At 49.7% G+C, this 27,016-nt stretch overlaps 1 protein-coding gene across 1 annotated transcript; it reads right to left on the reverse strand.

The window, feature by feature from the left end:
• Positions 1–315: 315 nt before the first annotated feature.
• Positions 316–9,303, reverse strand: Aen (apoptosis enhancing nuclease). Its single transcript, XM_057756680.1, has 4 exons — positions 9,208–9,303; positions 5,705–6,290; positions 2,755–2,955; positions 316–1,911 (listed from the first exon to the last, which is right to left on the reverse strand). Exons 2-4 carry the CDS (start codon positions 6,224–6,226, stop codon positions 1,720–1,722), a joined length of 915 nt encoding a protein of 304 aa, XP_057612663.1. The 5' UTR covers positions 6,227–6,290; positions 9,208–9,303; the 3' UTR covers positions 316–1,719.
• Between the last annotated feature and the right edge of the window lie 17,713 nt (positions 9,304–27,016).

Below are 27,016 nucleotides of genomic sequence, written 5' to 3' on the forward strand. Positions count from 1 at the left end.
TGGAGGATTGCCTGAGCTCCACAAGGAGTCATAGGCAGCGTGGGCTCTACCATGAGATCCTTTTCCAACAGCAAACAAAAATCCCCCGATTTTTAATGTGAGAACACAGCTTTGGGGAGAGATCAAATTAGATCATGTGCTGTGTAACAGGGCAACTCCAAAAGGAAGCCGGAAGCTGCTTTAGATCTAATGTGTACCCTTCTGAAAGATGCCACCTTAAGACAGGCACCCGGCAAAACTTGGTGCTCTAGCCCTCCCCACCCCTCAGCCAACCCCCCTTCCGCCCAGCCTGACTATAGAGAGGACCACTTCAGCTACTTGTCCAGTTGAGTTTTATTCCCGCATTAATGATCCTACACGAGCAAGCAGGCTTCTCCCGGTACACAGGCTATCCATCCCACCACCCTTCAACCAGCAAATGAAGCTATCAAGATTCACCGAGCAGCGAGGTTGGCACAAGTTGCTGCTTTTTAAGGAAACCAGAGCTTGCCCCTGGCGCCAGGCCAGAAGTGGTGACGATTGGGCCAGCTCCATCTCTTCCCCTGGCAGGGAGGAGCCGGCCAGCAAACAATCTATGACTAAGGTTTTGTGCCATCAGGTCCTTGGCTGGCAGCAGTCAGGTGTGGTCTCGGTAGTGTTTCTTCCTTTCTGACCCTGTCTGGGTGACTTGTCACTTTCCCAAATACCACAGCGGCAGGATGCTGCTATGAAGCAAGACCTGCAGACAACTCCGAACTCTCCTGCAGTGCCCGGGCCCTGGCTCCACCTCACCTGCTAGAAAAGCCAAACCAGAATCCTGCCTGGGCCACAGCGGCTGGGAAGCCAGGCAGTGGCCGGAATAGAGACCATTCTCTTTCATCACGAGGACGCACACGAAGCACCTCAATACCCACGAGGTAGGTTCTATCGCGCTCCCCCACTTTACAGGGGGAAACAGGCTCAACAGGGGATGCCACAGGCTTGCCTAATGATGAGGCATTGTCAGGGAACAGTGTGATTTGAACCCTTGCTTATTAGTCCCCTAAAGTTACCCTTAGGACATAGGACATCTAAGAAAGTCAGGGACAGGGAACGGGTGTCTTCTTTAAAGGGCTTTCTTAACTTTTTTTTTTTTTTTTTTTTTTTTTTTTTGGTTTTTCGAGACAGGGTTTCTCTGTGGCTTTGGAGCCTGTCCTGGAACTAGCTCTTGTAGACCAGGCTGGTCTCGAACTCACAGAGATGCGCCTGCCTCTGCCTCCCAAGTGCTGGGATTAAAGGCGTGCGCCACCATCGCCCGGCCTTTCTTAACTATTTAAGTTACTATGATCCTAAACATATCTATAGAGGAGAGGTGGCAACAGCAGCCGAACTTCACCCTGCCAGAGGGGGAGAGGGAGCTCCAGGACACCCACAGCACCCAGCACCCCCAGGGAGACACTGTATGCCAGAACAGCAGAGCAGTGAGCCCAGACTTGGCTCAGGGAGCCAGGGACAGCCTTGGACAGTCCCGTGGCACTTTCCCTGTACCTCCTGGGCACTACAACGCTAGTGTCCTTTGCAGAACCACAGGGATTGAAGAAAAGCATTCCTTAGATACCAGGCGCTGTGAACCCGCACGCGGGCAGGTGAGTGCCCTGACCCTGTCTCCCAGGTCTGCCTAGAGGGACCACTCCCGGCTTCCTGCCCCATCCGCCACCCGCAGGCTCCATCCTCTCACTCCCTTATGTCTCCACTGGTGCTCTAGGCCAGCTCGTCAGGCCAGTACTGGTCCTCCATGTATTGCTCCACGTCAGTGCTGCTGTCGGGTGCTCCGTCCTCGGGTTGGGCCTTGGCATTGTCGGCCTCTTGCTGTTCCCACTGGACCTCTACTAGCTTGTAGAGCTCCATGGCTGTCATGGCATCTTCCACAGACGAGTGTCCCTGATGTCCTACCTGTGGACAGGAGCAGAAGACATCACTAGGTGCTGAAATGGGCCTGACCATAACGCAGAAGCGAAGCCGGCATCCAAGGGTCAAGAGCACACATCCCAGGATGGAGGCTATTACAATTTAGAAACGAACTATATCCCAAAGGCTCCTGTGTTTGTTCCCCAGCTGAGGGTTCTATTCTGAAAGACATTAGAAACTCTGAGGTGGGTCTTAGCTTAAGGAAACAGATCACCAGAGAACGACCTTGGGGGTATTCTGTCCCTATTCCTCTGTTTCCTAGTCACTGTGGGGTATATAACTGCACATGCTCCCACCATGAGGTTCTGCCTTAGCACGTGGACCAAATAACCCTCCCTTTATGTTGGGGTTGGCTGCTCATCCCTAGAACCGAGGCTCAATTCCTAGCACCTATATGGCAGCTCACAACTGTCGATAACTCCAGTCCCAGAGGATCTGATGCCCTCTTCTAGCCCCCAAAAGCAAGCCACATATAGAGTCACATGCAGGCCAAACATCAATACACATTTAAAAAAAAATTCCTGCTCATTAAGTTAGAAGATGGATATCAAAACCCAACAGAGTCACAGACCCCTAAATCTAAGGGTGAGTCAGAACACATCCTATGGGATATAGCCTATACAGGATATAGCCAGGAGTCAGGTGGGCTAAGACTTAAAGAGATGAGCCTAGAAAAACCTGACGATCACTAGGGAATTCACACAGGAAAGGAAGGGGCTATACCGGTGTGGCTTGTATGTAAGCGACGGTCCACAGCCCTATCCCCAGTTTAGCAGCTTTGACAGTCAGATGAGCCTCCCCCCTCCCAAGAGATTCGGCACCACATACCTGGATCTTCTTGTGGAGCAGGTGCAGGGCCAGGTCCTTAAGGGAGACCCGAGCTCGGGTGTGGGAGCTGGGATGACTGAGCAGGTTTGGGACGTAAGTGGTATCCCGGGTCTGGCTCCGAGGATGAACGTACTTGAGGGCCTGGAAGTCATTGTGTAGCGCGTGCCCCACCACCACCTTGCCCTTCAAGAGCTTGAGGATCTGGAGGAGGCAGGAAGGCCCTTGTCGTGAGACAGACACATCTGAGCACCCGTGGCACTGGGCATGGACCCCTCTACAGGGAGGCAGCAGTGAGTCTAGGCGCCCCAGTCGACCATGATGCCCCAAGTTTGAATACCAATGCAAAAGGGATACTATCCCAGCATTCCAGGGGACAGATGCGAGGGTCAAAGGAAGCCATGGATGTGAGTCAGCCTTCAACTCGAGAGATCCCAGCGGCTTCCACTGGCACAGGCGGCAAGGCCTTCTCACCCCCTCAAGTCTCAGCTCATCAGTATTCCTTGGAGGGCTCCCATTATTCTCGTCTACCTAGGAGCCCTGGTCCTTCTTTTAAGCTATCTACACTTTCTAAGTATGGATCTGGCTTTCCCTAGGGCTCTAGTCACCCCACCCCCACCCCCGCAGTTAGCTCCATTTGGCTTGACCAGTGCTACTCACGGGAGCACAGCATTTACTTATTTGCTTTTGTTGGTTGGGCCGGTCCTTTGGAGACAAGGCTCTCACTCAGCAGTCCAAGCTACAACATCAATCCTCCTACCTAGCCTCCCAGCCAACTTATTTCCTGAACAATAAAGACCTGCTGAATGAAACCAACAGAACCGTGCCCGGCTCTGGCAGATACACAGTTAAGCAGAAGCCCTTGTTCCTTGCTCCTGTGGGCACTGGCTCCTCCTCCATACCCTCTAAACCTGCTCTGCAGCTGTGTTTGGGCGCATCCTGTTCCTCCCTGCCCAGCACCTTCCTCACACTCAGGGAAACAGAGCTAAAGGCCTGCTAACTCCCATCATCAGCTGTTTAGCCTTCCACAGCCCACCCCTGTTAGCATGGGACCCAGTTTTTGTGGCAGATGAGTAAGATACATTTAGGTTTTTGGTTGGGATCACCCCCAGCCTCATCAAGTGGGATGGAGATCAAACCTAGCTCCCAAGTGAATCTGGGGATCACCACCAACTACAAACCTGGACGGCAGGGATCAGAGTTGGAGGGCTCACATGGACTTACGTTCCTGCTGCTTCTATTCATGATCAAGTCTTCCCAAAGCAATGCTTAGGACATCACGGAACAAATCTAACTTAGGGTTTCTATTGCTGTGATAAAACACCACAACAACCTGGGAAGCAAAGGGTTTATTTCATCTTTCAGCTCCATACCGCAATCCATCACTGAGGGAGGTCAGGACAGGAACTCAACGGCAGGAGCTGCTGCAGAGGCCATGGAGGCGTGCTGCTTACTGGCTTGCTCAGCTTGCTTTCTTATACACCCAGGACCACAAGCCCAGGGGTAGCACTGCCCACAGTGGGCTGGGCCCTCCCACACCAATCATCAATCAAGAAAATGTAGCACAGGTTTGCTCACAGGCCAATCTGGTGGGGGCATTTTCTCAATTTCAGTTCATGCTTCTTAAATGACTTTGCTTATGTCAAGCTAACAAAAGTAGTCGGCACACTGTGACAAAGGTCACAAGATGAGGTTTATCAGTATTTCCCGAACTGTCCTAATCCTAATAAAAAGTAGTTTTGTTCTAATACAACTGTGACAGGGTACAACCTGAGAGTGTAATTTCACCTTTATTTCTGCATAATTTTACCTCTGAAGAAACAATGCATGACTGCAGAAAGCTGCTGCTAGCTGAGTAGAACCAAGAACACATAGCACTACAGATCTCAAACATCTGCCAGCAACTGTCTGCTTGCCTGGTGCTGAGCCACGCAGTCTAACAGAGTGTCAGACTCAGGACCTCCACCGCCACGTCCCACAGCCCCACGTCCCTCCTCCTGCCCTTGCTGCCACAGCAAGCTTCAGGCCTTTCCTAGTCACGGGCATTACTGGTGTCCCCTGTATTTCCTAACCATAGGAAAAACTGTAGTGCCATTTTAATTAGGTCTCTCTTTGTTTCTGTGGCAGCACCAAGTCTTTTGAGTGTTGTGCCTTATAAATACATCTTTAATACATTAATATATGTATTATTTATAATATATTTGCATATAATTACATCCACTATTAATATAATACTATAATTCTAGGCATGGTTCTGTTGATTAATTAACCCTGTGGCTTATTTATGGGGCAAGCTTGCTTGGCATAATTTTTTTTTGTTTTTGTTTTTTTTCAATACAGGATTTCTCTGTTTAGCCCTAGCTGTCCTAGAACTTGCTTTGTAGACCAAGCTGGCCTTGAACTCAAAGAGGTCAGCCTGCTTCTGCCTCTCTAGGGCTGGGATTAAAGGCGTGTGTCACTATGCCCATCTTAGCTATGATTTTTAGACAACCACATCAAGAGCCCTAGAGACATGTGGAACAGTCTTCATAAACGACCCTGGGGCAAGGATCCCAGTCTACTTACAAGGCTTTAACATTTCCTGAGGTCACATGCCTTCGCAGATTCCTAGTATATTAGTGGGATCCCCTGACTAGTAATCATTTTTCCAAGCACTGAGAAGCCATAAGGAGAGGGGCAAAAACAGCGGCCCTTGACTGTGACCGGACTGTAGGCAAATTTTACGGCCTCCAAACATTCTGTGAGTTGTTGTGCCTTTCCCTTTCCCAAAGCCTTCCTAGCAGCTGCTCCCTGCCTTGCCTGGCAGCCCTGCAGAGGCAGCACCTGCATTTTAATAACCCAGTCTCTGGAAAAGGAACTGGGTGTTTGCTGAAGTGATTTCTCAAGGCCCCACACTCCCTGGTGGCGACTTAAATCAGGGCTTCTCTCCCCAAACTGCCATTCTGGTCCTCACCTCTTTCTGGGCCACCTGGAAGGGGATGGCCTTGCGCATGTGCTGGCGGGTGATGCCGCTCCAGCGGGTGCGGTAGTCCACAATGGGCATCTCAGGCCGGACGTACTTGTCGTAGAGAACATCACCGTTGTAACTCACCACAGAGCAGCGGGCCAGCTCGCTCACACGCCCATGGGGGCCTGTCCCCACCATCTCACAGTCAATGGCGACACACTTGCTGGGCCCAGGTCCTGGGGCTTCTCTAGGAACAGGCCTTTTGCTGCTTGACCTGGCCTTGGGACGCTGACTCCTGCTGCCCGAAGCCTCTGTGTCTGCTGGTGTCTGTGACGGGGAGGGCGGAGGGCAGGATCCTGGCCCTGGGGCCATGCTTGACAGCTCCTGCTCTTGGAGCAAGGCTTTGCGGGCCATGAACCGCTGGTGCTGCCGGCTTCTCCTCTTGTGCCTTTTCCGAACCACATCCTTGGTATTCAGGCCGGTGAGGGATGGACACTGAGCAGACTCAGGGGCTTCTCCCAGCACCATGCCAGGCAGCTCACAGCTAGAGGCAAGAGGAGCCCTGGAGGCTATCTTCCAACGGGGCAGTGCACTGGAGAGAGATCACATAGGAAGAGGGGCTGGGAGGAGGATGCCAGGCCACACTGCCTCTCATCTTGTGGTATTTGCAGCTCAAGCACCTAATGGAAACTCAGACACCTTTACTAAGAACTGCACGTGAACACCGCACATACCATACATGCCTTCTGCAAATGCCACGTGGAGTCATTCTACCTCCCACTGATATCACCAAGTACCATCGCCCTTATTTTGCACAAGAGAAATGAGGCCCAGGAACTGAGGAACTTGGTTAAAGGCTGTTAGGAATCCAGAGTCCACGCTGAAGCTTGCCTCTAAAAGCGGTAGCTTACCAGACTGTTGGAGGATAGCTACAGGAAAGCAAAGGTTACAGCGACAGAGGATTCCACCTAACGTCACTCATCCGAAATCCCCAAAGCTGAAATTTGCAGAGCAAGGCTTAACCTAGGTCTCTATAAACTGCTGTACCTCCCTGGGTCTGGCATACATACACCCCACTCACAGTAAGGCTCCATAGCTAGCTCTCTGCCCCTTCCTCCAGCGAGGCCCATTCTCTGTCCTACATTGGGCAGTCAGCTATCCTTAGGCCAGAGCTGCCTCCATCTGGACTCGCTGCCCCTCCCAACAGACACCCCTCCAAGGCCTGCTGACCCAGCTGCAGCTCTGGAACCCCTGCATCTCCCAGAATTGCCAGGAGGTTCTCTGGGGTCCCAACTGTGCCGGATGCTGGGCGGCTGAGAAGATGGATCCTGGGCCGAGAAGCCTGGGCTGCCCAAAGACACAGAGATGCAGCCGACGGTGTGCCGAGGGCTGGTTAGAAGCACAAGAAGGCGAAACAAGACTAAGGGCCTGCGGATGGTTCCTAGAAGTCACTTCCACGTGTACATGGGGAACAGTAACCCCGCAGGGAAGAGGGAGGGGGCAGCAGAGACACCAAGGAATAACCTGGTGCTCCGGCAGAGGGGCCACCTGAGGTCATCAGGTCACACTATAAAGTATAAGATGGATTACAGCTTCCTTTGTACCACTTCATCTTATGCCACTGACCTTTGAGATCCTTCCACAAGCCACCCTTACCCCAGGCTGGTGTACTCAGCCTGGTGTCTGTTGGTCAAGTGAGGGAGGCCCAAGACCCCAGCTGGACCAGTAGCACTGATCTAGAACGTTAACCATCTACCAGAGGAAGCAAAGAAATTCACCCTGTGTGCTGCGATACATTGAGGTTTACGCTCCTCAGGCAACAGGTGGTCCACCTCAGGGATCCCTCGCTTTAGCAAGCTGCAGAGCCCTCCTGTGTCTGCTCTCCCTCTCTGACGGAAGACTCTCTTCAGAAGCCCAAGCTGGGTCTCCCAGGGTCTCCCAGTGTCTAGTCTGGGGGCACCACAGAGCTCAACGTCCTTGGAACCACAGAGCAAAGGGACTGACCGGAAGGGAAACTAAGAAGCTAGGCAGGCACCAAAACAGGAAGAAGCACAGAGTTAAGGAGAGCCTGGCAATTAGAGGGGATGCTGCAGGATTGCAGATGGATTTCCCAGGCAGCCCAGGGAGGGACGGGCTGCTCAGAAAAGAGAAGCGACAGGCACAAAGCCAAGAGCCGGGGGAGAGAGGGCCAAGAATCGGGTGCAGCCTGTGAGCAGCGAGGTAGCAGGGGGCGTGGAGACAGGTGGGTGGGCACAGTGAGCCACCACAAGGGACACAGGCTAAGCTCAGTAAGACAAGGAGAAGGAGTCACGGGAGGGCTTTAGGGGACATCACAGCTACCTCACTGGAGGATGAGGTCAGACTGGGAGCCTGGGTAGGAGTGGCACAGGAGTAGGAAGCAAAAGGAGGGGAGCGCTGTGTTTGCTGATGCCAGAGGAGTACTGACTTAGCCAGGGGGAGACTCAGTGACTCTTGCTGACTCACCTGCTCTCAGCCTGCTCCTCCGGTCTCCAAAAGAGCACCCCCTCTTTGCAAAAGAGGTTGTCAGCAACTCCCTCCTATTCACAAACTGGACTGCATCTCAATTTGCCTTGGCCCAGCAGTGGGGGAGGAAAACCGGCCTACAAGACCTGTGCTGGCCCTGCTGATCATGGACTTGGGGGGTAGGACAGACTTTCTCTGCTGGCAAGGTTTGAAAGAAGCTAAAATTAGGGTCCCTCGAGAAGTCGACTGTGTGGCCTTGTATTTGAAGAGATAAGAGCAGTCATCTCCTACCGTCTCTGGCCCTATGGAGATGTCGGAACCAACAATCACCAACGGAACCCACTTCTAGGGCTGGCAGCCCCTGAATGGAGCTCAATTTAGCTGGAGTGAAGTAGAGGCCACAGCCCTGTCGGCAAGGGCACGCACCAAGTTTTCTCACCTTAACTCTGCTCAGGAGTCAATATGGTAGGCATTCGGCTTTCCGGTGACGGTCCCTGGTCCTAAAGGGCTCCAGATGAGACGGCTCCCAAGGAACTGCAGAGTCTAAGGGCCACCTGCCTGCTGGTAGACTAGATGTCTATCAGAGGGCCGGTCGAGACCCTGTTCTAGCATGAACTAACCTGATGACCTGGGGAAGTCACTGTCCCTTAACCACTAACCGCGAGCTTGGAATAGGTAGAAGGCAAAGGTTGGGGACAGGACCCAAGCCCCTATCCTCAGGTCACGATACTGATAATCAATCACCCCGATTTGGGAAAGTCTGGCGCAATAAGGTTCCCGGTGCTATCCAAAAGCTTACCAGACCAAAGAAAAAATGAAAGGAGAGCCCCGTGCTCCCCAGTGGTTGTGCCGTCCGGTTTAGGCTCCTCGCCAGCACCGCCCCCTCCGTAGGCCCACAGCCCCCAAGCCAGGCCGGGATCGCGTGCGGCCTGGCTGCACACCGCTCCGCCCCGCCCTGAGACCGGCAGGCGACTGGTGACAGAAACCGGCGGCCCGGGATCCCCCACGGCCGACCCCCAGCTTACCTGAAGACCCGGCCGCGTTTCCCGGCCTACACGTGGAATCCCTGCCGGCTGAGCCGGCTACTTGCCCGGACAAGCCCGGCTTATGCTGTCTGTCTGTTGGTTCCCTGGGCCGTAGCGCCCGCCTAAGGCCTCTTCTGATTGGTCTGTCTTGAGTTGGTGTGCTAGACCAGAAGGGGAGGAGCCATAAACAGGGGCGTGGCTTGTGCGGGGAGAGGGCGGTGTTCGGAGGTTTGCAAGAGACCGAATAACACATGCGCTCTTTGCCACTGACACCCGGGAAGGCGTCCGGTTTCTGTTCGGATGCCCAGTGATATTCAGCTTTTTAAGATCTAGTGACACACGCAGCACACCCACGTCTGCCTAGGGGGACCTGCAGCCCGTCCCGCCTCTGGGTTCTGAGAATCCGGTGAAATATTAACCGTGTACGCAGGGCGGGTGGTGGCGCACGCCTTCATCCCATCACTCGGGAGGCAGAGGCAGGTGGATCTCTGTGAGTTCCAGGACAGCCTGGTCTACAGACCTAGTTCGAGAACAGCCAGAGCTACACAGAGAAACCCTGGCTTGACCTCCCCACCCCAAAATAAAATATAAAATAATGTAATAAAATAGACTGCTCTTCCAGAGGTCCTGAGTTCAGTTCCCAGCAACCACAAGGTGGCTCACAACCATCTTTAATGAGATCTGGTGCCCTCTTCTGGTCTGCAGGCATATATGCAGACAAAACATTGTATACATTGTAAATAAAATCTTTTTTAAAATATATATATACTTTAATAATAATATACAGTATATGATAAACTTGAAAAATCAGGTTTGCGTCTTCTGCACTGATTTTCCAATTCATTTATCTATATTTCAACTTCAATATTTATTTGATTTGATTTTTTTGAGACAGGGCCTCATGTAGCTCAGGCTGCCCCCACATTTTCTTTTCCCCCTTGCATCAAGTTGATTTAATGTCCCCGCATTTTCTGTGTAGCCGAGGATGAATTTGAACTTCTGATCCTCTTGCCTCCCACATACCAGTGTTAGGAGTCCAACCGCTTGCCGCCACACCCAGCTTACCTTTCCAAGAGTTTTTTCATGTGTTTCTAAAAATTGAGGATGTGATGGGCAGGAAAGCCAGCTCGGCCTACACACCGAGGCACTGTCTCCAAAGATAATGTGCTGGGTAGTGGTGGCACATGTCTGTAACCCCAACACTTGGGAGGTGAGAGCAAAGGTTGAGGGGTACAAGGTCATCCTGGGCTACATAGCAAGTTGGAAAACACCTGAATTACAAGGGAGCTGTCTCAAAAACAAAACAAAAAAAAAAACTGGCAAAGTTAAAATCAAGATGGCTATACTATAGAGGCTTGTTTGCACTTACATGCCAATGTTGGGTTTTGTTGATTTGGGAAAATATTTTGCCTTTTGTTTTCAATACATTTATTCTTTATCTATATAGGTATGAATATGCCACGGAGTGGGTGTGGAGGTCAGAAGACAACCTGCAGGAGTTGGTTCTCTCCTCCTCCAGGTGGGTTCTGGGGACCCAACTCCTGCAGCAAGCACCTTTACCCCCTGAACCATCTCACCAGCCTGTATTTTTAAGAGTCTCATGTAGCCCAGGCTGGCCTCCAACTTGCTCCATAGCGATGGACGACCTTGAACTTTTTTGTCGTCTTTGTGTTTCGAGACAGGGTTTCTCTGTAGCTTTAGAGCCTGTTCTGGAACTCCCTCTGTAGACCAGGCTGGCCTCGAACTCACGGGGATCCACCTGTCTCTGCCTCTGGAGTGCTGGAATTTAAAGTGTGCACCACCATTGCCCGGTCGATGTTGAATTTATCTCCACCTTCCAAGTGCTAACGTTATAAGCATGTACTGCCACACTCAGGTGTAAAATGCAGGGGGTGAGACCCATAACTTTCTGTGTGCAAGCACTCTACCAACCTGCTCTATCTCCAACACTCGTATTTTACGGTGTATGTTTGCATGTGTGTGTGTGTGTGCCGTCTGTGCGTGTGTGTGTGTGTGTGTGTGTGTGTGTGTGTGCATGCGTGCGTTTAGGTCTCCTTCTATCATGAGGGTCCTGGGTGTTGAACTCGGGTTGTCACGTATGCCAGCAAGCTCAAGCTCATTTACTGGCTGAGTGATCATGCTGGCCTAAAACTGTTTTGTTTTTTTTTTAAAGATATTTATTTATCTATTTATTTATTTATTATGTATGCAATATTCTGTCTGTGTGTATGCCTGAAGGCCAGAAGAGGGCATCAGACCCCCCTTACAGATGGTTGTGAGCCATCATGTGGTTGCTGGGAATTGAACTCAGGACCTTTGGAAGAGCAGGCAATACTCTTAACCTCTGAGCCATCTCTCCAGCCCCCCTAAAACTGTTTTTAAGATGTCAATATTTCCGTGCATCCTTTGTGACTACTTAGGTTTATGACAGAAATATTAGCAAACAGAAAAAAACGGAGGTTCCAGACATTCGGGACAGTTGTCATTTTGACTGTGGATGGCAGGACCCACCCTCACTTCCCAACGGAAGCCTCTGTGTTCACTTTCCCAACCCTGGAGTGAAAACATCTGTTCTCCATCCAAAAGGATTGGGGCTTTTCCAGAACAGAAACTTTGTGAGTTGGGCTCTGCTCAAGTCCCACCTCTAGGGACCCTTCCTTCTCCATCCTTTCAATCAGGAAGCACAGTTTGATCGCCACACCACGTAAACCAGGTGCGGTGGCGGCGAACCTCTGCTGTCTGCTGTCACAGCATTTGGGAGGTGGGGGCAGGAGGGTCAGAAGTTCAAGGTTACCTTTTTTTGTTTTGTTTTTGTTACAGGGTTTCTCTGTAGCTTTGGAGCCTGTCCTGGAACTAGCTCTGTAGACCATGCTGGCCTCGAACTCACAGAGATCCTCCTGCCTCTGCCTCCTGGGATTAAAGGCGTATGCCACCACCACTGCCCAGCTTTAAGGTTACCTTTAACTATTTGGCAAGTGCAAGTGGGAGAAGAGAAGCATTTGGAATGTAAGACTTGATTTGGGTTTTTTGTTTGTTTGTTCATTGTCCAATAAAGTGTTTCTCTGTTTAGCCCTTGACTGTCCTGGAAATATAGTTCTGCCAGCCTTTGCCTCCCGAGTGCTGGGATTAAAGGCTTGGGCCACCCCCACCTGGCGAGAATTGATACTTTGCTTTTGCAAATTATTATGTACAAATGTGCTATCCTGCCTGCCAATGTGTACCCGTTCTGAGGGCAGCTGCAGGTGCTGTTGATGCTGAACTGGGTGCAGATCTGAAAGGCGGATGATAATCTGATTGACAGGCTTTCAGAGCCACGAGCATTGCCTGGGAAGTGCTTGGACTCACCGAATGAGAAATAAAGGGGTGGGACCTAGCAATTTGTGAGTGTTGCCATGGATAGAACACGGGCCTTAGGACATATTAGGCAAGTCCTTCACCACTGAGCCACAAACCAGCCCAGCAACCTGTCTCCAAGCTAACAGGCTGCTTAGTGATCCAGAAGCTGGACCAAGTTCAAGGGTGCACATGTAAATCATTCACTGACTCTGCTCACACGGCTTCCCCTTCCAACAGCACTCCAAACTCAACGGTGACTGAGCTGGACTTTGGACCTAGACATTTGTGGTGCCATTATATTCTCCCAGCTCCTGAGAAGGTGCAGCACTCAGGTATGGGTTAATACTACACTTTACTCTTTATTATGCAACACTGAGGTGTTTCCATCTGGAGAATTCTATTCCCCATTGTTGCTTGCTAAGCCACATCTTCTTCACTTATCAAATTAATCCTTAAATCAGTAGTCCTCAGTTTCGTCTGATCCTGGAGAGCTTGGTTGGTAAACTACCGACATTTTGGGTCACAGCCCAAGATTCTGACTTCTCAAGGTCTGGAGTCTTTGACCTGGCCCACCGAGAACGGCCGCTGAAGAGCGTGTACCCAGGGACCAGCAGAGGGCGCTGCAGCCCTGTGTATCAAAGCAAACGGACGCAAGGTGATCTTTCCAGAAGTTCTGACCCTTGAGTCAACGACCCCTTGGTGTTGTAGAGTTCCTAAAATGTCACCTTCTCTTAGTAAAGAATTATCTATTTTGCCAAGTAACTTAAGAGGCACGTTGTCACCTTTCTAAACCTTGATTTATGTCTTTAAAGTGAGAGGTTTGATCAAACTCCATATTTTTTTTTTATTATGTATCGATTGGCTTGAAATAGACAAGATGTTGCTCTGGGGATGGGTAAGATTAATATTAAATTGACTGATAAAGCTACATGGCAAGGGAGGCTCGTAGAAAAATGTGGTTCTCACTTATTCCGGCTTCAAAGTAAAAGCCGGTGACCGAGGCTGGTGAGGAGGAAAGAGACCCAAATGCCATCCCGTGGATGAAACCCCACCCCTTGCCTAATTATCATAACCACCCAGATAGACGGGATCAATTACATCTGAATCTCAGAGATGGCGAGTGCCTATCTCGAAGTCACACAGAGTGAAAGCAGAGGAAGGTTTGAACCGGAGGAGTTTGATTTCAGAGTCAGGACTGTGCTCCACACCCATAGGGTGGGTCTTATCCATCTCTCAGATCAGAGATATACCTCACTTCCTTCCCCTTCCTAAAGTCTGTCTTCATGAACACAAGATGGAACCCTTCTCATCTCCCGTGCCACCCCTGGATGCGGAGGGCATCTGGGGAGAGGCTCCACTCCCTCCTCTTGTCTTGCCAACTCTGCACGCCCTCTCTTTTAACACTCCCCGGTGCAGGCAGGTCCGCGCCGCCCTGCCGCTAGCAGGTCGGACACCTGCTGAGTGACCCAATTTGTAGCCTTCTTGAGTGTGAATGAGATTTTCAATAGGACTGGCTGCCTACTGGCAGGGTTGGAGCAAGGAGAAACTCGAGAGGCTGGAAATTGGAAAGAGCCACTTGGAGGCGGGGCGGTGGCAACGGGGGTGAAGTGACGTGGTTCACAACGGCTTCCAAGTGGTAGACAGCCCCGTTGAGCTGCGCTTAGCCGAAGGTTATAGGTCATGTGATTTCTAAAGGCGACTGGCCACTCTCAGTGTAAGGTTCTGCACCCCACTCTGCTTCACGGGTTGGGGACGACAGTGCGGCTCAGCATGGAAGGGACTTGAGCTTGTTGTTGAGAAACTTGTTTCCACCTTGGGTGTCGACATCAGGACTTGGGGCCCACATTAGGGCACGGTGGCCTCCAGACAGGGGCGTCAAGAAAGGGAGGAGCTGGGGTGTAGCACAGGGGTACAGCACTTGCTTAACAGGCACGGGACCCTAGGTTCCATCTCTAGTACAGCAAAAGAATGAATGAGTGAATGTCAGGAAGGAGGGAGGGGGAAGGACGGAGGGCAAAGAGCGGGAGAGGAGGAAAAGAAGAGAAAGCAAAAAAAGGGGGGGGGGTGGAAGAATCAAAGTACCGTAGAGTGCTTGCTTCTCTTGTGTGAAGCCTCGGTGCCCCAACACTGCATAAACCAAGCATGGTTGCACACGCCTATGATTCTAGCACTCAGGGGGAAGAAGCAGGAGGATCAGGAGTTCAAGATTATCCTTGGCTACCAAAGTAATTGGAGGCCAGCCTGGGCTATGAGACACCCAGAAAGAAGATGGAGGACATGGAAGGCTTTCTCTGGTCCTTCACTTGTTTATTTCCTTTTGAGATAGATGTTTACTGTGTAGCCCAGGCTAGTCTCTGCTTTCCGAGAGTTGGAATCAAAGGCATGTGCCACCACGTTCTTGGGAAAATGACTACTTTTGACATTGAGGTGTCATCCAAGGAAAGGCAGGGGACAGAGCTTCCAAAATTCCGTTTATTAGCATTGAAAAAGTTCTTCCTGTATCATCACTCCCCAAAGGCAGGCACAGACTTTCTGGACCAGTCGGGATTGCGTGGCGCACTTGCCCACAAGGGAATAATCTTCTGGACTCCTAGGTTAGGAGCGCACGCACTTGTGCTGGTATACACGGTCATCTGCCCTCTGCGAGCCCTGTGTGTTGGCCCCGTGGTGCCTCTCACCAAGGGGGAGTTTATAAGGTGAATGAATAAGCCCAGAAGGGTTTGTGGATGCAGAGCAGCTCACCATCCCCCGAGGACAGGCATCCTGTCCCCTGTCCCACTCTAGGTACCATGTCCTTGTTTCTGGAGGTGTCCCTCTGAGGTGTCATCAGTCGCGGCATTAGAGGAATATTTCGGTGGTTTCTGGAGGTGTTTGCTAGGGAACGGAGGAGGTAGAGAAAATACATCCAGAAACAGGGCTCCCCCACCTCCCCAGAGCTGCCGAGAGGACCAGCACCATGTGGTAGACTGGGACTTGTTGTTGGGCTTAGAGAGACAACAACAAAATCACTAGTCTTCCATACGGGGCTGGCCGGTACATGGCCTTGCTGACCGCCTCCTCTGGGCCTTGACCCTACCACCTGTCATCAGCAGTTGTAGCGAAGGCCAGCTTTTTTTCCCTCCACTCCCACAATCCCTATGTTCTCCACGACACTGTCCACCTTCCCAGGCATACCTCCTCACCCTCCCAGAACTCCCCAGAGTCTCTAGCTCCAAACAGGGAAAAAATAATTTCTCTACTTTTTTTCTCCCTCTGGAGTACCCTATTTTCCACAGTGAAGACGCTTCCTCTAATCATAGGGAAATCTTATTTCTCACGGGATGCAGGTGGGGCAGCTCGTCTCCATATTTTCTTCAAGTATCACAAGAGCCTGGGCAGAGAAAGCAGAAAAGAAAGAGCTCCAAGTAGTGCCCACCCCAGTCCTCTTCTCCCCTTCCCAAGGGTTCCCGAGAGCCCAAGATAAACATGGTCCCAGTGCTCACGAGCCACAACTCAGAGTGAAGTGAGGCTAGCGGGCAGGGGACGTAGGCTGTATGGTTGGTTAATTTCTCTTGCTGATAGAAAGTAGGTGAGGCCCCCACTGCTGAGCCAGCCTCTAATTGCATGGGCAGGGCACATCCGTTCCTTAATCAGGAAAAGCCACAATATCCTGGCAACTCCAAAAGCACACGGCCCTAATTGTATTTCTGCAGCAGCTGAAGGATTATTACCCTTCCCGATTGGTGCTTTAATTCTTTTGCCTTTTAATTACTAGCTCTTCCTTTTCGCCCCACCCCTCCTCCATTCTTTGATTTGTTCTGTTCATCTAGCCTGGGGAAGGGCTTGCCTGGACATGGAGAAAATTCACTGACAGATGGGACGGGGATGTTTGGAGAAGGCCTTTCCGTCCAACCCCTTCAGAGTCCAGAGCATGGGACGGGGCACAGATCTACACAGACCTGACTGAACCCCAAGGTGTTCCTCGTGAAGGATGCAAGGCATGACCCCAATCCTAATGCAGGACTGCTCTGAGGTTCAGAGACCTCAGCACACGCTAAAGAGCAAACAAGTCTAACTGGGCTGCTGAGCCGTGAGTGGGTGGTAGGAAAGGTTGATACTTACAGTATTTCTGGAGGATGTGGAACTTTCTTGGGACCTTCTGAATGACCTTCAGGCGATAAGAGATCTGCCAAAGGACAGGACAGAGAACTTCAGAAAGAAAGAGAAGCAATCTGTATACCACTTTGCAGACCTGGATTTGAGAACCCCAGACTCAAAAGCCACCAACTGAGTCACTGCCCTACCCTAAGCTCCCCAAGGGAGTGGGGGCTCTTACTAACCAGCCTGGTGAAACAGTGGCAAAGAGGCAGAGTCCAGAGGCAGCAGAACTGTGAGTGGGACCAATCCATTGCTAATTGCCTTTCTCCTGATAGATCCGGTGAGAATGGTTGGCCTGATGGTGTTCAGGTTCTCTGAAATTCTTAAACTCCAGCCTCTCTCTGAGTTGGAGGAAGATGTGAGGTACCCAAACCATTGCCATAGTCTGAGAGGATTGCATCGTGGAAAAGTGACTTGCCCTTGAGCCCACTGTCACTCCCCACTTCTCATTTCTTTCCTCTGAATTTAGAGCTGTCCCCTTAGCAACCCTGGTTTCCATGGTTTCCTCCATGACAACGATCCCCAAACCCCTCCTCTCTTTTACCTCATGACAGTAATGGGTGATAGGAATCCTCAGTATGGCCACTCCATGTAACCATGGTAACAATTAATTGAGCCTTCATGTATCTTTTGTGAAGCAGGCTGGAGACTATGAAGCTTTAGATATGGAGGAAGAGCCCGAAGGTGGGGGTGGGTACAGGACTTGAACTACCCTCCTCACAGAGAAGTCAGGGGGCTTTTCTCGATACTGTCCTGAAAGATCGGGTCTTGAGCCTCTGCTTCGAGCACAGCTAACCTCTGAGGAATCAGAGTCTCTAATTTGCCCTGGAGCGCATGGTCCTGATTGAATTCGGGACGGGGAGGGGGCAAACGAGGTGCCCCTTGATGGTGAAATCCTGGTCAGGTGTCTGACTACTCCCAAGAACCAAGGAGAGACAAATTGAGCCTGTACTCACGTTCAGTCATCCTCCGAGCTATCATCAGGGTGCTTGTCCAAGATGAAGGTGCTTGTCCCGAGAAGTGCAAGTCCGCATCAGCATTTCAGGGCTTGGAGCAGAGAAGAAGAAAACAGGGACAGTTCCAGGGACCCTCACCACCTACCTGCCAGGAGCCTTCCTGGGCAGTGGTCAGTTCGCTCTTCTACGGTATTAGAGTCGTCGCCTTTCCTCCCGGTTCTCACACCGAAAGGGCAGCTGTGAAGTTGCCAAAGTGCAAAAGCAAAACCACCCCGGAGCACAAGGCTGAGCAGAGTGAGTCCAAAATGCAGAGATACCTGCCCATCGCAGGTGAGGCGGCATTCCGCCTCTTCGTCTCCATCCTGTTCCCTCCAAATTTTCACAAATCCCTCCCTCACACTTAAGGGCCAAATCTGTACTCCTAGAGATCTCAGATCCCTGTGCCCTTTGTGTACCGATGCTAGAAATAACCTGTACTGGCTTGGAAATATATTTATGATGCATCACAAAACGGGAAAATACAGAGTAATGTATTCTGTGATATGTTCGAGTGAGCCATCAGTAGCTAAGTGGGAAACTTAATTCATATAAATCAAGTGCAGTCTGAATCAGGTAAAGCAAAACCTTGATCCTAGGTTCCAGAATTCAGAACCCGTCCTTTGCTCCTGGGTAAAAACTAAGGCAGATTCAGTCATTCTGGGTAACCTGCTCTCTCAGCTAGTCAGTAAAGGATAAATGGCATCCTCTTATTGGTCGACAAAGTGATACATGCCAACCAATGAGAGATTGACTTTCCTTTCTGGCCAATAAGGTCTAAGTTGTCTTCTTGAAAGGAAAGTAAACCCTTTGTCCATAAAGAAATGAGAAAAAGAATAATAATTTTTTTAAAGTAAAAAGACTACTGTTGCCATGGGACATCACTGATGTGATCAGTGATAGCTGGCCCAGAGAACTAGTAAAAGAAAGACAGTTCCCTGAGCAGAAAACTGAAAAAAAAAAAAAAAACTGAAAAAAACAGCTGTCTGGTTTGGTGTAAAAGGAAATTTCTATGGTAACATGGGAGAGAAAGGCATTTTGATGTAAATGCCCCCTATACTGTACAGGGGGAGTGAGAACTAAAACATAGACTAGACTGAGAATGGCTCTTTATAAAACTGTATGAGCAATATGGGGGGATGGAAGTATTGCATTTGTTGGTGTGAGGCATCCTGGGGGTCACTGCCTGAAACAGGAGGGCTCCCCTCCATCTGTGTCACCAGTTGACAGCGGCGTGAAAATGACTCGGTTTCAGAAGCAGCAAGTTCTCGGCTCTTACTGAGAACCACCAGATGAATCAATGCCTACAACAGGTCGCCTGGGTGCCTTCCTAGGCATATCCTTTTTCCCTTTGGGCCCCGAGAAGGCTACAGTCACCTTTGAGAGTCTGTGGGCAGGATGATTTCTCGCCCATGTGTTCCAGATGAGTGCAGACAAGTGATGTTGAGAGGGTGGAAAGCAGAGTCAGTGTTTGCCGGTCCAGGGACAGGGGAAAGGGCCAGAGGACAGAGTCTGCAAGTGTGGGCTTTAAGGAAGCCAATGCAGAGGAGGAAAAAAGCAGGGAAGACTTTTGAAGAATCCAGTGCTGCCGTACAAGAGGCTAAACGTTAAGGGAGAGGCATGTCTACCTTGCTACACTCTGTGTGAAGTTCGGGGTGAGGCAATCCAGACCCATGTAAAGAATAGGAGGGGGCCGCTGAACCAATTGTATCTACTGCAGATGCACTTAAGCAATATCCTTGCATCTCTCTTGTTCATCACTTAAAGGGGAAAGGGTGTGTATGTGGGAGAGGGCAGGTTAGAGGAGATCAGTTCCTCTAGTATAAAGGGATAAATGAGAGGACCCTAAACTGCAAATCCCAAGAAAATGGCTGGGCAGGTTCTTATTACCTCTCTGAAGTGGGCTGGGATACAGGCGGGAAGGATTTCATGGGTCTTACCTCCTGGACTTAAGGGGGAAAAAATCACCTTCTAGAGCATCCTCACTGGTAATTACAGCGAGCAGTACGGGAATGGCAGTGACTCCCACGCAGCCCAGGCTGAGGCGGGGCTACCAGGAGATATTTAATTTAGAGAATCAAGGTGCTCACAGATAAACAGTAGCCAAAGCCCCTCCATTCACTGTTACCAAGGCAACAGGAAGCAGGGGCTGCGGGTGGTTGCTTGGTAACCACACTCGAGCTGGCGTCCTGTCCGCTCTGCTCTTCTCCTCCCCCACCTCCATTAGCCCTTTTGTGACAGCCTCTCCCCCTCCCTGGCTTTTTCCTTCCTTGCAAAACAATCATCTGTGCTCCTCTACAAAGGCCCTTAGGGCTTCTTCAGATTGAAAAAAAAAATGTGTACCTGAATGTTCATTTTGGGCAGACATCATCTACTCCCCAAAGGTTGGCACCCAGACACAATGTACTATGTACTATTTCCTACCATAGTCTTAACATCTTTTCTCTTCAACTTCGTGTTTTTTTCCCTTTCATTTACTCCCAGTAAAGTTTAGGGAGAAGACAGACTCAAATGTGGTTTTTTTTTTTATAGACTACTAGTGCCCAGGGGCCCCACCAGACCCTGTGAAGGCGACATAGAATTCCTTAGGTACTCGAACCCTTGGAGAAATGAGAAAGCCGATCCCCCCCCCGACACACACACTTCCTCTACAAACTGCATCTCACCTCCTGGCCTCGTCTGAATGGACTCTGTGGGAGTGTGGGCATGTGCCCGACAGGTAGAGCAGAGCATGGGAACCGACCCTTGGCGCTGTGCGGACCAGGTGCTGTCCAGCTTCTGGTGCTGAAGCCGGGATCTTCAGTAAGCGACCACAGGGACCTTAAGTAGCCAGATCCTGACCTTCAGACTGGGACCCTGAAAGTGGGAAGGCGAGGCGGGGTTATATCTGCCCCGCTTTCATCTTTTCAGGACATGCTTCCCTAGCCCCCACAACCCCTCGAAGCCTCTCCCTTCCCTTCCCAGGGCTAGAGGGTAGGAAGTGGGGTTGACTGCTTTGGGATGGTTACCCGCTGCTTTTTCCGGCACTGTATACGTTTTCCTTCTGTGGGCGCAGGACTCTCGGGTTGCTCCCCAGCAGAATCACCGCTGACTCCAGCGTGGACTCCTGGCGCTCGGATCTTGTGGGACGCTTTCCCGCAGGCAACAGGTCGGCTACACCTACGGTCTGATGGAAAGGCGCGGAAGACCCGGTGGCAGCGCGGGGCTTCGCCCTCACACAACGCTTTTACTCTAGGTGGCCGGAGAGCTCAGTGCGAGCTTCGGAGCCGCTTTCCCAGCCCTCCGTTTTGGAGGAAGGGAGACGCCGTACCTAGAGCCGAGCCGCCCCTCCCCTCCAGGGCAGCCTCGGGGCTCGACCTCGCGAATCCGGTTGGGACCTTGGGGTTGGCTGCTCCTCCAATCTCAACCCTTGACCAGGTGAAGGTACTGGACAGGAACACTGGCTGGAATTGAGACGACCGTAGGGGAAAGCCTCTGCTCTCTGTTTCTATCGGGAAGAAACCCCTTCATCCCGGAGTCAAAGAGTGGGTGCGGGGACTGGGTGGGTGAGGAGGATGCTCGGTGGTGGAGAATTCGGTGGGTACTTGCCTAACTCGGGTCGTCTGTCCTGTCCGCCGCAGTGTTCACGCTGAGGGGAGGTAGGTAGGTCTGGAGTCGCAGCATTCTCCCAAGCGTGGATATGGTGGTCGCTCGCTGGACTTCGGGGGGACAGGGGCACAGCAGCTTTAAAGCCGAGGCCAGCCTACAGGTGGCCTGTCAGGGAGACGGACGTCTCTGACGTCATCTTGAAGGCGAGCTTGGGGGGGGGGCAGGAGGAGGGAGAAAGAGGAGGGGGTGATTGCGCTTCACATCAAAAGTCCCCTATGGCCATGGCAACAGCTTCGGAGGAGAGGCGAAGGGGTACAGCGCCTGCCCGGAGTCTCTCTCTCCTAAGGGCCCCTTAGTACGGATGCAGGAATCCTGAATTTAGCCTTGCTTGCACCTGGTGAGGCAGTCAGTGTAGGGTCTTCCTTGCAGTCCTTGCCCAGGCTGATGAGAACCTGAAATCAGCTGCTCTTAGGCTCCCAGAGGCTACCTAGCAGAATCCTGCACTTTTAGCCTTCTACCCCACCCCCACCCAGCTGGCTCATCTGACCACACACAGAGATTTTCTTTAATTCTGGGACTTGACAGCTCAAGGTTCCCACTCCCTTTCCAGCGACCAGCGTGCTCCTGAGCTCCCCCCACGAGGCGGCGCCCACGCAGAACCACCTGTCTCTTTCCTCATACCTGGCCTGGATGATCGCCCAGGGCACCAGAAGCAGCCAACCAAACCAGGAAATAGCAAGCCCTCCTAGGATCTTAGGTGCCAAACTCATAGCAACGCACTCCTAGACACAGAAGCATTTACTAACCCTCTCCTTGGCCAGAAAGACGAGAATTTCATATGGAAATCTGGATTTTCCTCTTCAATGGAGGCTTGATGTAAAGCCTGTTTCCCTTGTTGAAGGGGCTGGGGTTCAGGGCCTGCCTCTCGCTATTGGCAGAGTTACAAAGGCTCTTTTGTTACCACCCTGTCATTTACATATATTTCCTTTAGAGTTAAGGGAGAGGTGACTTGTGCTTCATCCTCACCTGCCTCACTTCACTGACCTTACTAGCGGGGTCTTGGAGGCATGTGGATTTCCTGACCCACACTGCTCAGAAGCTAATGGCGCTTCCTTCAGGGCCAGTTCCCACTTCACACTGGGGAGTGCCCTGCAACCCCTACCTGGACCAGCGCACAGGTAACACAGCGGTCTCCATCCTGACAACACAAGCACTGGGACTTCTCCTGCTAGGAGTGTGTGTGTGTGTGTGTGTGTGTGTGTGTGTGTTGAGGGACGGTCCTTTCCTCTTTTTATTTTAAAAGATTGTAAACCAGAAATGGCTGTGTCTGCCTCTGGTCCCAGCACTTGGGCTGCAGAAGGGGTAGGACCGTAAGTTCAAGGTCAAATATTCAGGTGCTTGGAAATAGTTAAGAATTGTGGTTTTCCTTTATCACTGAGGGATTTGGTCACGTAGAACATTCTTTTGTAGTGCTGGGGATTGCAGCTCGTGTCTTAAGAAAGAACATCCTTTAGTTTGTTTAAGGAATAATAAACATCTTATTCCTTAATAGATGAAAAACAGGAAGAAGAAAGCACCGGACCCCCCAGTCTCACTTGTCCTTACACCACATGGTAACATTTACATTTTCTGCTTGGCAGATTAAATGCAGCTGTAAAAACCGCTGTCATGAATGCAACCCATCACTATACATACAAACACACAAACAGCCTCCCAATAGCAAAGACCCTGTGCACACCATGCCCTCTCTCACCTGAGCCATCATTAATAATTCTCTTGGAGAAGAAGTCTTGTCATGTGGTCTAGGCTGCCTGGGAACTCCTGCCTTGGCTTTCCAAGAGCTGGGATCAGCACGTCCCATCCCTTTTAAATACTGTAATTAATTTTTTTGATAATTTCATATGTGCACATAGAGCACTTTGATCATACCCATGCCTGTTTTCCTCTCTTCTTCCTCCCCCACTCCCTCTGGACCCCCTCTTCTTATCAAGTCCCCATCTCTCCTTCTTGCATGTATTTTCTTTTTATGACCCACTGAATTAGGTCTACTTGCATGAACATGAGTTTTGGTTTATTTACTGAGATATGACCGATTTACCAGCGGATGATGCCTCTGAAGAACCCCCTCCCCCCACCATTCCCTAGCAGCTATCAGGACAACAGTTCCTCAGCTAGGGGTGGGGCCTCGTGAGCCCCGCCCCAATGTGTTGGGATGTTAATGGGCTCCAGAATGTCGCTGCTATTGTTTTTACGATTTATCTTTGTCATTTTCATCCACGTGAAAGGGTGTCTGTCTGTGTGAGTGGGTACCCAAGGAGGCCAGAAGAGGGTGCCGGATCTCCTGAAGCAGGAGTTATGGGCCATTGTGAATCTTACTATGTGGGTGCTAAGAACCAAATTCAGGGGCACATCCAGGTGGCAACTAAAAGACCAGTTGTCTCTTTTGTATGCGTTATTAAACCATTTATTAAATAGGTAAGAACAGAGGCTCTCAACCACTGAGCCGTTTTTCCAGCTCCTACACACTGGTTGTAATGGACATTTTAAGTACGTGTGCCCATGTGGGAGGAAATTACCTTCTTTCCCGAGCAGTATAATCACCCTAAAGACAAGCAGGCTTTTATCTATATGGATTTGTTCTCCTATTTAAATATCTGTAAGTTTTGAATGCACACCAAGGTAATTTTACACTAGATCAATTCCAGTGTGGATTTGCTGCAGCTCATCCTTCTCAGCTGGACTGTTCTAGTTCTCTGGTAGTAAGTAGACTCTTCCAGCTCTTTTTATTTTGTTTGGTTTGTCCCTTAGCACAGCTCCGGGTCTCTTAAAGATACTGCACTTGAGAGTCTAAGGACACTCATGTTAATCCACTCAGTATCGTCTTGGAGCCCCGGATAGCTCAGCCACAGTCTTACAGTTTCTGGCTGGATAGTTCAAACCAACATTTTCACAGCATTTCTGGTAGATAGTTCACCAATATTTTCACAGTGTATTTGGCAGACGGTTCACCAACATTTCCACAGAGCATTTGGTGGGTAGTTGACCAGCATCTTTTCACAGAATTCTGGCTGTTTGTTCTGTAGATGAAGAGGCAGATCATAGGCTATTTCACCCACAGTTGCTACAGCTATTTCTACTGAAAAGACCAGTTGTCTCCTCTGTATGAGTTATCACATCATTGACTAAATCGTTAAGGATATGGGCTAGGATTTAGCTCAGTTGGTAGGCTCTGAAATGGGCAAGCCATCAAGCCCCTGACACACAAACATTTTTATTTCCTGCTTTATTTTTAATTTACCTCCCAGTGCTGGAGATGGCATGGTGGAATGAGGACTTGTGCCTTGCGGACATTGTAAATTGGTTAGTTGAATTCACTGGGAGATAATTTTACATTTTGTACCAAAAACTAGAATTTCACTCACGCCTCTTGGGCTAGTTTTGCGTATTCTAATAAAGCAATGTCAAATGCAGGAAATGCTAAATACACAAAAGGGTATGTATGTATTAGCTGCTTTGAGAAAATGTCTGACAACAGCATCTTAAGGAGGAGGAATTTGTTTTGGCCTGCGGTTCGAGGATGCAACCGATCATGGTAGCAGGAATCTGAGACAGTTGATCATCTTACATCCACAGCCAGGAAGGAGAGAGAGAGAGAGAGAGAGAGAGAGAGAGAGAGAGAGAGAGAGAGAGAGAGAGAGAGAGAGAGAGGAGTAGTGATGCTCAGTTCGCTCTCTTTGTGTTCAGTTCAAAACCACAGTCCGTGGAATGGGGCCACCCACAATCAGGATGGAGCTACCCACTTCCACTAACCCAACCTAGAATCTCCCCGGCAGATATACCCAGCAGTCAGCCTCCTTGGTGATGCTGGCTCTTGCCAAATTGAAAATCAGTATTAAGCACCACAGTGTACCTTGTGGCACGGCTTAAGGATTTTACAAGATGAAACAGCACAAATATTCAACATCAAGTGACTTTACATCAGTGGTTGAATGGATGAAGTAATCTACCAACTCTAAATCTATGTTTAGGGTTGGCAAGATGGCTCAGTGGGTAAAGGTAGTTGCTGCCATGTCTGGCAACCTGAGTTTTGTCCCCAGAACCCACATGGTGGAAGAAGAGAACCAACTCATTAAAGCTGTCCTCTGATCTTAATGTTTGTGCTGTGGCATGAACACATTTCCTTTCTACAGCACCCCCAATAAATAAATGAAATAAAATCTATTTTATATTGAAATAGCTAAATAAAATATTCATGCTAGAAAGCGGTGTAAGGAAATGAGTAAAATGTAGACTTGCTTGCTCAACAATAATTCAAGTTCTTCCATTTTGTATGTGCAGTGCTGGGAATATTAAACTCAGAGCGTTGCAAGCCGGAAGAATGTTCTATCTCTGATCTACATGCCAAGTCTTAGTCATAATGAAAAGAATGACACTAAGCTACAAACAAAGGGCTGTTTAATGTTTGTTCAGTGGTAGCAAAGTGATATAGAGATGAGTATTTGTATTGGTATTGATCTTGGTCTATTGATACAAATTTAAAGTCCATTTTGTTACACTGTATTTCTGCTCTTCTTTAAGGTATTGTGTTCATGCAGCTCATTTAAAAATGTAATATATAATTAAGAAATACAGATTACTATTCATCTATAATAATCAAACTTTTAATTGTGTTAGTTTGGTTTTCTAGATATACAAAGATATATAGAGATAGAGTTCAGTTAGATATTCTTCAGACTTTTCAAAGACTTACAGAATATGGCATTTAAAATATTTTAAGAACTTAGACGTTTCTCGACAGTGAGACATGTCTACATCTGGCAGCACCAATTTCTTCAGAGAAGTTGATGGGCATCAAAGAAACTCATTATGAAACTTGCCTTCAGTGTGACAAAGCTTGCCATTTGGGCAAGAAACTGTTCTTGCCTGAACTGCTTGATGGTATGCTGTATGGCATAGGGACAAATGTGTTTACTGTAAATAGCTTGACTCTGTGGATCACCATAATGGCCCTTGCCAAGAAATCGACCTTGGGAAGCCTCAAATCCTTTGACTCTACCTTGATGTTCCAGGGCTGTAGCTTCCTCTCTCCAATAGCAAAGCACAAGACTCTGTGTTCTTCCTGCAGCATTGAAAAGCAGCATGCTGGAGAGGATGTGGGATAAAGGAACATTCCTCCATTGCTGGTGGGAGTGCAAACTGGTACAGTCCCTTTGGATATCAGTATGGCAAATTCACAGAAAATTAGGAAACAACCTTCCTCAAGACCCAGCAATGTCACTTTTGGGTATATACCCAAAGGATGCTCAATTGTACCACAAGGACATGTGCTCAGCTATGCTCATAGCAGCATTGTTTGTCATAGCCCGAACCTGGAAACAACCTAAATGCCCCTCAACTGAAGAATGGATAAGAAAAACATGGTACATTTATACAATGGAGTACTACATAGCAGAAAAAAAGACATCTTGAAATTTGCAAACAAATGGATGGATCTAGAAAACATCATACTGAGTGAGGTAACCCAGACCCAGAAAGTCAAATATCATATCTACTCATTCATAAGTGGCTTTTAGACATAAAGCAAAGAAAAACCAGCCTACAATTCAGAATCCCAAAGAACCTAGACAACAATGAAGACCCTAAGAGAGACAGACATACATGGATCTAATCTATATGGGAAGTAGAAAAAGACAAGATCGCCTAAGTAAATTGGGAGCGTGGGGACCATGGGAGAGGGTAGAAGGGGAGGGGAGAGA

This window comes from Chionomys nivalis, chromosome 23 (genome assembly GCF_950005125.1).
Source record: "Chionomys nivalis chromosome 23, mChiNiv1.1, whole genome shotgun sequence".
In the NCBI taxonomy this organism is placed as follows: Eukaryota; Metazoa; Chordata; class Mammalia; order Rodentia; family Cricetidae; genus Chionomys; species Chionomys nivalis.